This window comes from Cephus cinctus, unplaced genomic scaffold (genome assembly GCF_000341935.2).
Source record: "Cephus cinctus unplaced genomic scaffold, Ccin1 Ccin1_scaffold1184, whole genome shotgun sequence".
In the NCBI taxonomy this organism is placed as follows: Eukaryota; Metazoa; Arthropoda; class Insecta; order Hymenoptera; family Cephidae; genus Cephus; species Cephus cinctus.
In genome coordinates, this window is record NW_014333664.1 from 2,259,453 (window position 1) to 2,271,598 (window position 12,146).

At 44.3% G+C, this 12,146-nt stretch overlaps 2 protein-coding genes across 10 annotated transcripts in view; both read right to left on the reverse strand.

Annotated features, from left to right (window-relative positions):
- Positions 1–1,724: 1,724 nt before the first annotated feature.
- Positions 1,725–3,265, reverse strand: LOC107272486. Its single transcript, XM_015749684.2, has one exon. It carries the CDS (start codon positions 3,230–3,232, stop codon positions 2,933–2,935), a length of 300 nt encoding a protein of 99 aa, XP_015605170.1. The 5' UTR covers positions 3,233–3,265; the 3' UTR covers positions 1,725–2,932.
- Positions 3,266–3,274: 9 nt separating this feature from the next.
- LOC107272478 (atypical protein kinase C) overlaps positions 3,275–12,146 on the reverse strand; it is an 11,187-nt gene continuing 2,315 nt past the window's right edge. For 5 of the 9 annotated variants that reach the window (XM_015749671.2, XM_025089771.1, XM_015749672.2 and 2 more), the window contains exons 3-10: positions 11,827–12,056; positions 5,908–5,958; positions 5,362–5,447; positions 4,982–5,255; positions 4,449–4,901; positions 3,901–4,367; positions 3,604–3,719; positions 3,275–3,416 (exon numbers count right to left, since the gene is read on the reverse strand). In XM_015749671.2, coding sequence (XP_015605157.1) covers positions 3,329–3,416; positions 3,604–3,719; positions 3,901–4,367; positions 4,449–4,901; positions 4,982–5,255; positions 5,362–5,447; positions 5,908–5,958; positions 11,827–12,056 — 1,765 coding nt within the window. In that variant the 3' untranslated portion in view covers positions 3,275–3,328. Of the gene's footprint in view, positions 3,417–3,603; positions 3,720–3,900; positions 4,368–4,448; positions 4,902–4,981; positions 5,256–5,361; positions 5,448–5,907; positions 5,959–7,204; positions 7,621–9,040; positions 10,810–11,826; positions 12,057–12,146 lie in introns of those variants that run through there. The other 4 variants (XM_015749668.2, XM_015749669.2, XM_025089770.1 and 1 more) reach the window with 4 other exon arrangements.

Genomic DNA, 12,146 nt, shown 5'->3' on the forward strand with positions numbered 1-12,146 from the left:
TCGCCCCCCCCCCCTCCCCCATTACTCAACGTTACTCCGGTATATTTTATAACAACCTGCTTTATCTTTTAAAATACATTCTAGGATAAGTATCGCTTATAATATATCGTTCGGAATTACTTGAGAGGCATTTGTTGTTGTTCTTGTTGTTCTTGTAATAATTCTTTCGCCCTATCACTCTCGTCCCTTTCGATTCCTTGGACGATAAATAATTATTTACAGATTTCCTGCAGCTATCAATTCTTTCTTTGCAGTTACACGTACTGTCTCTCTCTCTCTCTCTCTCTCTCTCTCTCTCTCTCTCTCTCTCTCTCTCTCCCCTCCCTCCCTCTCGCTCTCCTCGTTAATTCTCTTTAGACTGCCTAATCAAGGAACAAATGTACGTCTCTTATTAATTCCTTCGTTTGACATTATTCTTGCTTTTTTTTCTTCTTTTTATATGATACTTTGCTTTCCCTCATTCTCTAGTTCCTCGTGATAGAGCGTTTAATACTTCAACGTATAATGTAGACACTATTATATGTATTACTCTATCATCAATATATATATAAGACCTCTATCATAATCGATAATCATGATTAAAACATAAATTAGACTTTATAAAAATACTATCAACGGCCGCATACACGTAGTAACGCTTCGATACAATTCCAAATACACAATGATTAATCGGTACAATAATCAGGCCATCAGTAATACATAAAAATATTACTAATTATCTGTATTTGCATTTGATATCATAAACTTTCCACTTCCTCGGTCTCGTCCTATTGAATCATGTGACAAGTCCTACGGTATTAAGCGCATTTATTTCACTTTTGATATCTCGTACATACTTCGTATAACAATTAAATGCAATTAGTCAGTTCTAGATCACGTAGTTGACGGGAAAGATGCGCTGATTATTAATTGCGGCCAATTCACTTGCGTCGTTCCAATTGCTCTGTCCGTCAGTGAATTTAAGAGAACAAAAATTATATATCTATTCGTATATAAAGGCTCTTCCCAAATCGGAATTATTATAAGGATAATTGGTTAAATCGAAAAAAAGAGAAGGTATGAGCCCACCCTTTATAAAAGCCCATACCAATCCTTGCTCGTTGCCTAAAGTCAAACGCGTATGTAGATTTAAGCGCGAAGAGAAACTTTTCGTCTTCCCTTCGTTGTTTTATCAGTTTAACTTCCGTTGATCCTAACGATAAATTCGGAAATTATGCGAAAACTTGACCCCCCTTGCGACGGGACGAACGGTAATACAAATTTCGATATTTCGAGAACGATCAATCGGTAAATACGAATACTTTTTTCCTGTCCTAGGTAATATGAATCGGCATGACGTAAACCTTTGGTAGGGTTGCCAATAATATTTGGCAATAATTGCGAAACATTTGCATTTTTTTTTTTTAAGAACTAATCAGCAATCGATGTCTGTCAAGCGTCCAGACAATAGCAAAGATTTCGTGGGATTTTACGAATAATATTTTGTATTCGTTATCTCATTTGCTCTCGTTTTTTTTTTTTTTTTACTATGGCTTGTCCTAGGTAATATGAATCGGCATGACGTAAACCTTTGGTAGGGTTGCCAATAATATTTGGCAATAATTGCGAAACATTTGCATTTTTTTTTTTTAAGAACTAATCAGCAATCGATGTCTGTCAAGCGTCCAGACAATAGCAAAGATTTCGTGGGATTTTACGAATAATATTTTGTATTCGTTATCTCATTTGCTCTCGTTTTTTTTTTTTTTTTTACTATGGCTTGACGAATCCGACGCAAATCAGAACGAATCGTACGAGCGCCAATGCACGTCGCGGTATTCATTACAATACGTTATATTATATAGTAGTCATTATATTATTATATTACAAATATAACTAAAGTCCCGTCTTTCGAGAGTCTTAAATACGCCCGAGACCTCGTACGTATCTCAGGACTCTGTACTTCGTTCCTATGTACAGGGCTATGTATATTAGTCTATACCGTATATTTGGGAGACACACGAGGGATCTCATTGAGGATACTCCATGTATGATTTTATCAAAGGAACGTCCTAGGCATCACGATATAATAATATCGCCTGAAAACGTTAGTTCGATTCAATTTGCAAATGAGTCATTCCTCTCGTTAAAATATCAATTATGACGATTGGCAATGATCATCTCGTACGTAAAAGTTTTTCATTAGATCGGAAATTGTAGGATTATTAAAAAATATACGTAAAATTCGAAATTTCTATGGAAACCTACCAATTCTCAATGAGACCCGCGAAACTCCGTCTATATAAAATCCTCAACGGTGTTTACATTGGGAACGAGGAGCTGCGTGTGGTGCGATTCGGTGACGTTGATATATATTTTTTTTTTTTCATCGCGAGCGCAAAAACAATCGCATCGTTGCGATAAACAGATCGTTAAATAATTTCTATATCACGTTATTCATGGAACGATGGCGTGACGCAATGATGAAGGATTTGTGAAACTTAGAGAAAAGTAAACAAAAAAAAAATTGAAATTCAAATGGTGCAGTCAGGTACCTAATTCCATCTCTGAGTGTACACTTTTAACTTTGTTATTCAGCTTGGCTATTATGCAATACCAAGCGAAAGAGAGTTGGATACGCTAGCTAGGGAAAGAGAAAAATATATCTATATAGTTATTATATGTATTCGAAGGAGCACCAATTCCCTCGGGATATTCAGTGAATACTCAGCCAATTCCAATTTCGCGAACGCCATTTGGCTTTGCAGTTGTATCTTAGGATGATTGCTAACTAGCAGCGATATTCCGTACTTTTAATTATATCTTCTTCTCCTCGTTCACGTGCCAAGGTACCCGAATTAAAGGAGAGCAACGAGGAATTAATTAGAATGAACTTTCAACGTAACGCGGAGCGATGATACTTCTGTTTCTTCGGGATATTTCGATATTTAGTCTAGTTTAACGGAAGGCAGAACATCTGTTGCAGGATGCCCTTTCTCGGACTCTCTTCCTCGACGTCGTCGTAATCATTCTCGTCGTAGTTCAGATTGTTGTTGCCGTTGCTATAGGCAACCTCGGCGATGCTCAGCGATCGAGAGCAGATTGGACTCTCGTATTGGAATGGAAATGGCGGCGGCAGCCGGTACTCGTTATAATTATTGTCGTTCTCGTTCTCCATTGGGTAGTGCGTCGCAAAAATATTATCGTGTCGCGCGTAGCCATCAGAGCCCGGACACGGATCGAGATTGAGCATCGCCAATTCCTCTTGTAGATCGTACAAATAGCACTGCCGCCGCCGCCGTTGCTGATCTTCCTGAGGTTCTTGATAATGGAGAAAGGTCGACTCCTGTCACACGCAATCCTCCAGTGACATCAGAAGAGGATTCACGTATTCAAATCCTTCGAATTCGCTTTGGTCGATCTTGTCGATGACTCGGCTGAAATGTGATTTAGACACAGGATTCAGGATAATTCAAAGATCTCAGTGGGATGGCGTTAGTGTGCATGACGGATAGAATTTAGAGTCTGACATAGGACGTTCAATAATGAGAAGGTTAAATTTTTTTTCTTGGCTCCACCGAGAGAACGAAAAAGAAGGGAAGAATGTATCTGCAAAAGACTCACGGATCGTCAGGAGTGAGATGCACAGGCTCGTCCGTGAATTCCGGCGGGAAGTTTGCCAAATCACGATCGGAATCCAAGCGAGGTTTATAAGGCGGGCTGACCTGCTTTTGCTCCAACTGTAACATCAATTTGAGATAAGCTTGGGAGGGACTGCTCACCCTTATCACCCCGTATGAATCAAGCAGTAATAATTCAGATGGCAATGACGCCTTTAACGAGAATGCCTCTGTACGTTATAACGAGGAGTATTATATAATATGCTATAGTACATATATGTTTGATAGAGGGAATACGCACCATCTCCCAATCAATAGCTTTGAAGAATGAATGTGCGACGATGTCGAGGAAGGCTGAAGGTCCGCATCCGAGTCTCTCAGCAGGATCCTTGCAGAGGAAGCCCTTAAGGACGGAAGCTGCTTTTACGGATAACGATCGTGGAATACGTATAGTCTTCTGGAGGATCACTTGGAAGAGATAGTCCTCGGTGTTCTGATCTGGATTCTCGGATGCACCGGCAATGTCAAAAGGACTTCGGCCAGCCAGCATCTCGTAGAGCAGAACACCCAGCGCCCACCAATCGACCGAGAACCCGTAGTCCTCCCCACGTAGAATTTCAGGTGCTATGTAATTCGGAGTACCGCAGAATGTAGCTGTCGTGTCACCCTCTCTGACGCCTTCCTTGCACATTCCGTAATCGGTGAGCTTAACGTGTCCCTCGTGATCCAGGAGTACGTTGTCCAGTTTCAGATCTCGATATATAATACCTGGAACGAATTTTATGTCGTAAGACGAAATGGTAGAGACGCTAAGAAGATGGATAATTTTCGGTGCGAAGGTAAAGAAACCTTTTTCGTGCAGGAAGTTCAAGGCTAAGCTGATCTCAGCCGCATAGAATCGTGCGTGTTCCTCCGGAAGACGACGCTGCCTCTGCATGTGGAACATCAGGTCGCCACCGCGTACGAATTCGATGACGAAGAAAAGGCGCGAGGGTGTCTGGAAACAGGAATGTAGCCCCACGAGGAATGGATGATTCGAGGCCGTCTCGAAGACGTGCTTCTCAGTCTGAACCCAGTCGATGTCTTCGTCATCGGTCACCAGGGCTTTCTTGATTACTTTCATCGCGTAGATCCTCTTCGTACGTTTCAACTCGACCATCAGGACCTTCGCGTAAGATCCACGACCGATTACCCTGATCAGCTCGAAGTCACTCAGTGAATATTGTCTTTGCATTTCGTTCGCGCCGTCCGCACCGGATACCGCATCCAGGGCGAGTTCCTCGCCTTCGTCACTTCCTGTGCCTGCATCCGTAATGATAATAAAAATTGTGTCGTCGCTAAGGACAATGCTTAATAACGATAATAGTTCAAAGTTTCTTTACGGGCACGGGAAGGATCTTCAGCCACTGAGGATTCCGTTGTCTCATCCTCGAGATGCGCCGCAGGACTACGCTGGGGCGAATCTGGCTGTTGTTGATCGCCATTTCTATCTGTCGTCTGTTGTTCCGACGATTGTTGCTGTTGCTGTAAGTTCAGACATGGCTTGCGAACGACTTTGTGACATTTCTTGTGAACCAACAGCTTGCACTGGATACATTTGAAGCCCTGACGACCAAGACCCCAGATGCGATCTTGACAAAAGGCGCAAAAGGCTCTCTAGGAAGAAAAGAATTTTTTTAAATACAAATTTAATCGATTTAACGATACATTCATTTGACAAGCTAATAAATCAGATGACAAATAAGCCAAAGGAAATACATACTCGATTGAAACGTTTTGCTTGAAATATGTGACCGTTCACCCGGTAGAGCTTCCTCCATCTGCGGGCACCTCGTCTGTAGATGCTCCCTTGAAAATAGAAATTGACTCTTGTATATAAACACTTTTCAAAATATTATATGTTCACATTAATTTATACAATTTTAAAGTACACAGTACCGTACCACACCCAAAAATTCGCAAAAGCATCGCGGCTGTTCCACCCTGATCCATACTTCGCCGGACATATTTATCAATTGTAAACTCTCTATTTACAATCGACAACCTACCGCACACGACAACGTAGAGATCAGAGGTCATATAAACAGTGCTCGATATTGCCGAGAAAGTAACAAAATTTCAAAAAGTTCTACAGCTACACTGCGGTCTGGCCTTTTACATCGTCGCATCTAATTCACCTTGGCGTAAGATATTACAAACAAAAAAAAAAACGAAAAATATACTCTGTGCGTTAAAGGGTGGAAAGGAATGAACGTAAAAAAAGAAAAGAAAAAAAAAAAAAAGTAAAGCTCATCGAACGAATACTCACTGTCTTCACCCTGGCACGGCATTCCCGGCGCGGCGGGCACATTTGGAAAAACTGCAACACAAAAGCGGACACACGGGCCATTTGTATTACGGTGCTTTAATTTGGGTTGAAAAATAAAAAGGAGTGGGCGGAGAGGGGCAAAAGGGAAGACGAGGGGAAGTGAAAAATAAAAGAAAAATAAAAAATCCTACTACCCCATCCTGCAAATACCACACTGACCGTGTGGACGCAAGACGTGCCAACCTTGTGTTTACCATATCACGCTGAGCTTGTTCTATATTCCTATAGTAAATATCGATGATTAAGGACTCCGAGGTGGTGGTAGCCATGCGCATCCCTATATAGTAAATAATTGGGGCACGTATGGAAGGGGATGGAGTATCTGCATCCAACTGCCTATATATCTATATATACACGTATGTATAAATAATGGGCGAATACCGTGTGACCCAAAGTGCACAGGTACCGCGTAACGGCTATAACGTCACAGAAGTGCTAGCAGAGTTGCATCCCTGCTTCGAGCCTTAACTTCCCTAAATAGCATTAGAATATTCAGCAAGGGTTAATTACACCTAGCAAGTCCTCTCATCTCCCAATACAAGATGGATGCACTTCTCGAAAATTCTCTCAGTACCATCCCAAGTTATTATACCCAAGGTGGCAACTGGTCCCCAATAAGTTTCCAGCCCTCCACCCCCCCAAAGATTTGAGGCTGGATACGAGCCACCGGTGCGCTCTCGCGGCTGAACTACCAGCAGAGAAAGGATCAAGGAAGTTTTCAAGACCGCAGTTTGTCGCAAGTCGATCGTTGTGTCGACCAGAAAGAAAAAAGAATAGTGAAGCGAGCAACCCGGAAAGTCTAGCAGATCCTGCCGGTAACCAACTACGTTACTGTGCCGGTAACCAACCCTGAAGAAGTGTTTTATATCATTCCTCTTATTCCCCCTGTCTTTTTTTTTTTTTTACATACCGGCTTTTTCACCCCAATTCCACCTATTTTTTCTTACCAAAAGCAATGACGCTCAAAAAAAGGATCGAAAGGACACTACCTGTCGTCCTGGGACCATTAACGATCGCCTTCCCTTAAGTCTCCCCCTCCTGTCGCCGACACGAAATCTCTGGATACACGCGAACTGTACGAAAAAAAAAAAAAGAAAAAAGGGATTCCTTCACGCGACGCCCACGCACCACACGTATTACATACGCGCTATTACATAGTTCCAGTTTACGGGTTGATTACATGCGATCGTCTCCTTTAATCTTAATATCGACGTATATAATACTTGGCTCCAGAGACCTTGGCTGTTATTGAGGCTCCTTGGCAAAAGCTCGTACGACAGCATCGGACAGTCGTACATGAAAGCTACTCCGAGCATGGTGCTGTATACGTTCAAATTCATTCTGCGTTCACGTCTCCCTTTATCTTGGTTCACGGTGCCTCGAAACACGTAACTTTGACTCACGTACTTGGGGATGATAAAAAAAAAGTATTCACTAGGATTAAAAAAAAAAACTCTCGATGCTTCGGTCACAGGAGAAATTCTGTCATGAAAAATCATGCGTGTCGTCGGACCCGTCTTATCTGATTGATTCACGATAACGTTATCAATAATCACATTTTTTTTTTACAAAATGTATACCGGCTTTCACGTCTGCGTAACTATATACGCGTAACCCGTAATTCCAATGTCTCTGGGCTCTGTTACCGTTATGTGTACGAGAAATTCTGACTGATTCTAAATCAGACTGCTTTATCTACTCCCTCCGCCTTAGCGACTACGCGTATGTCGTAATCGCTGGAAATCTAATTCCTAGGAAGGCATCAGCCCTGATAACATTGCTGGCTGGTATCACGATCGTCTCGCGATTTCTCGATTCAATCCGTGAGTAAGCGTATCCAATGGCGTATCGCCGACACGTTACATTATTCTAACGAAGGACTGACACGTGGTTCTAATTTGTACTTGATGCAGGGAAAACGCGAATTAAATTAAACTTTTTTTTTTACGTAAATAATAATACCCGATTAAGCCTAATGTAAATTGTGAACGAGAAAAAAAAATATACGCATAGCTATTTCATTTTGTTACGCTTTGTAGCCCCGTAATGACATTTTACTGCTCACTCGCTGAAGGGGTCACACCTCACATCCGGTCTAGAGACATACGCCTTCCGCGAGAGTAATGAAACGTCACGAAGTAGCTTAGTACAAAAAAAACTGGGTGTGAACGCGAATGTAACTGGACTTGTGAATAAGTTAAAAATTTATTTCTTGTGTCAGGATTGACCTTTGACATTGAATCGCGAAACTGCCCCTTTTAGGAAAGTGCTAAGTATCGTTACGTATGTAAGTTATGATGGATCTATGTTTGACCTGTATTTCATCACTGTATATATATATGTGTGTCACGGGTTTGTATATAATCATTATATGGCACTTGCGTAGGAATATATATGTACGTTATGTTTAACTGTCATTAGACGTTAGACTGGTAAACAGACGCCCACCTGGATAACGTTTCCTTTTTCGAAAGACAGGTGCAGTCATGAAAGCTGGAGACGTCCAATTCTTTTTAGTAAATTTTGCTTAGATAAATTTTGCAACTGCGTAAACATGCAAAGTTTTGTGAAACGTTTTAATGTATTGCGTTACGTTGCATAATAAGAGTTTCTGTTGACAGGTACGATTGAAGGACAATGAACAAAAGACGCGGATGCGTTAATCGACGGAGGATCTAGGTGGCCATTATCGTTGTAGCGCAAACTTGGTTCATTGGGTTAAAACAGGTTAGTCGCATAAACCAAGCACAATGTATAAGCCGCACATGACTGGGTCGGTGATTTGCAAATTGGGCAGAAAATCAATTGACGGGCAGTAAATAAAAATGGACATATTTCGCAATGACTGTACGTAAATAACGGGAAAAATTAGTACGAGCAGATATTAATTTGCTTATTTCCTCTACCGCGAGTCTGAGCCAGGCCTCTACTTGGACCTGTGCTGGCCTACCTAACCTATCCGAAGCAGAGTCGTAGAGTGGTACTTTCAGTAGCGAACCTGACAGTACGTCAAATTTACGGATAGATAATAGGCAAGGCGAATGGCAGTATCGCACGTTCCTGGTGAACGTACCCCAGGTGATATCGTTGAACCAGAATTGCGAGGTGCATCCAGGAATGGATCCCGGTGGGTGGTGCTCGCCGATCAGTGAAGAAACGGAAGGTGCGGGTTCCGGAAGTGGATTACAGGGACCATGCACGAGACATCCACTGGGTCCAGGTTGTGCACGACTATTGGAAGCGTAGATAATATCGGCGGCAGTAGCGTCGTCGAGATCACCTTCTGAGCCATCCTCGTCGTCATCCCGAAGCATCATCAACCTGGCAGCGACCGATGGTGGTAAAATGGAATCAGCGTGAGGGCCGTCCTGGGCATAACTATTGTGATGGCTGGGCTGCTCGTAATCAGCGGATTCGCTACAGGGCGAGGGCGGGTAGTTGCTAGAACCAGGTCGCGGCTGTAGCTCCCTAGGTAGAACCTGTAGTGCAGTGGAACATCCTTCGACGGCGGAGGTTCTCCTTCCAGCGGCGGCGGCAGCAGCCGCAGCCGCCGCCGCCGCTGCGGCCGCGGCTGCCGAATACGAGTAAAAGGAAGCACCCTGGATCATCAGGCTGCAGGGTGGTTCCTCGCTCGCACCTGCACCCAATTCACTCTGCAACTGCTGTACACCGGAGCAACTCTGCAAGGCATCCGACTGGTTAGTTTGCTGCTGTTGCTGCTGCTGCTGCTGCTGCTGCTGATGATGATGAAGACTCTGCTTGTCCTTTTCACGTCGGGGCGATCTACCCCTGTCGCCGACGGTAGTCGCGCTCCAGTAGCCCCACGCCATGCTGCCCTATTCCGGCCTTTCCTGCTTGCCTGCTTGGCTGCCTGCCTGCCCTGTGTTTAGGTCAGTCAATTTTCACCGTCACTCCTCGGGGTCTTTCCAGAATACGTTCAGCACTGCCCGGCCTCTTCAACAGCTTGCCCGTCCTGTCCGGAGACAGGTCCGATCGTACGAATCAGCAATAGTCACCGTGTACGCGGTATGTCGAGGATCGAATTCGCCGAGGTGTTCGCGATACTGGCAATCGGACCGAGTGGGATATCGACTGCAGCAAAAGCGGTACTGCCGCCGCCCGGCGCGCGCTACTCGCCGCATTACCGCGCAAACTCCGAGCACGCGGGTTCCCTGTATTTAATGCCGTGGGTGGATAGCTCTAGGTGTCGGCTTTGCTTCGTAGTAACCCGAGGTACCTGGAGACTGACTTGCCTGAGTCGCCTGTCGGACGGGCAGGCTGCGCGCTTCACTTGCTATTGCGCCACTTTAACACGAGTCTCGCAAGACTTGGATCTCGAACGGAACCGGATATGGATGGCTTTTCTTATTTCGAAATACAATAGATTCGAGAGGGTGGGCAACGGCATTCCGATGGGATTCGTCATGTGAGATCAAATTTACGAAGAATTAGTAGTACCAGTCCGACCGCACTCGATGCTTTATATTTTTCATTGGATTAAAGCTGATCAATTTTTGGGTGCTGGCTTCGAGTTCTTCCTCGTGCGGGAACTATACTTTTCATTGATTGCATTTCCTATTCTTGGGAGCGAACCGTGCGTTTCGCTGAAAATTTACAGCATTCAGCTTCGCCAAGGGTCTCCTTACGCCCCAGTGACTTTGAACTTTTTTTTCTCGTCCTTTCCCCCCCTCTACTACGTTTTGGATCCTTGAAAGCTTTCTTCCAACTATTCTTACAGCAGCGATGATCGAACGTTCCTCCGCACGGAAGGTATGTGAATTCACGCTGAAAACGTATTTTCAAAAGGCATTCTACGAGACTACACGTTCCTGCGTTCCTGGCTCAGTAGCTCGGACTATGGCCCACATTGTTTTTTTTTTTTTTTTTAACCGCGACCTATCCGAGGCCCCAGGTACCTGCTTCCGTGCTCAAGTGGTCACCCACGTCAGACAGCAGAAAGTCGATTAATTAGAGGTCTCTTCAGTCATTTCTTACCAAAATTTGGAGGCTGCTCACGGAATAGATCCAATCACGTATTCCAATGTTTCCCACAATTATTAGGAGTCACGGCCCACCGTTATTTTTCACTTACACGCCGCCTGAGCCACCAGCAAAATAACAAAGTGCAATAAATAACTGCGCTCTACCAGCCCTGCACCACCGGAAACTGGTGAAAGGCGGAATAATCGACCACCGGAAAGTTCCGGGCGCCGTGAGTTTCCGCTTTTTCCATAAGCACAATCGGAAAGACACTACCAAGAAACCTTGACTCCCATAAAATACAAGTACCATATATTTTTATCGCATAAATCGCATGGCCTCCCGCTACGTACACGAGACCGAAGCTCGTTCGTCTCTGAACCAAGCACAGCAATGGTCAAGCACGTCCTTTCGTGAGAGACCAAGTGAAATTCTCCACTGCACATATTCAAGTATACGTATATCGATTCCATCCCCCACGACACAGCCTGTCACTATAAACGCGCTTGTTTCGGCTCGTAAGGCGGCTTGTCGCCATTCGACGATCAAATTCGTGCATCCTATATTTCATCGAACAGCAGAGAGTTCAACCCAGTTTTGTGAAATAGATGGCGCCGTCTGCCGGGTGGAATAAATTTTACTGGTATAATCTGGAGTCTGCTTATAGAGAATCGACTTCGTATCCGATCCCTCAGTGTCACGTACGTGTGCCGAGCTAAGAAACGGTACCAGAAGGCAACCGCCACTGACTCTGCCACCAATTCTAATAACAGGAACATTTCTATCGGTTCAACTGAATATATCTGATGCCTGAAACTAGTTTGAATTGGCTTGCAAGTAACTCGGAAAGTTCTTTAAATCCGTCTTAGGTATTCTTACCGTGTATCGTGATTTCCGTGTCCTTTTCAATCTCGTAGAGCCTCAGGGCTTCGTCCAGCTCGTGCTGGGAGGTGATCCTGCAAGGATCCCCCTCGTCGTCCACCCACTTCATCGTGAATTGATCGGGTTCCGTGCCCGAACGTGCAGCTCCGAATCCACATATCGTCCGCATCTCCTCGCGCAGCGTGTCCACCGTGATGCCGGCTGTGACGTAGGTGATCTGGACCTCTCTTGATGCATAAACGTGAAAGATTACGTGTGAGCGCGAGGTGCGATATTATTTGTGAAAATAGGGGATGAAGCGATAAGGACGGACGTGC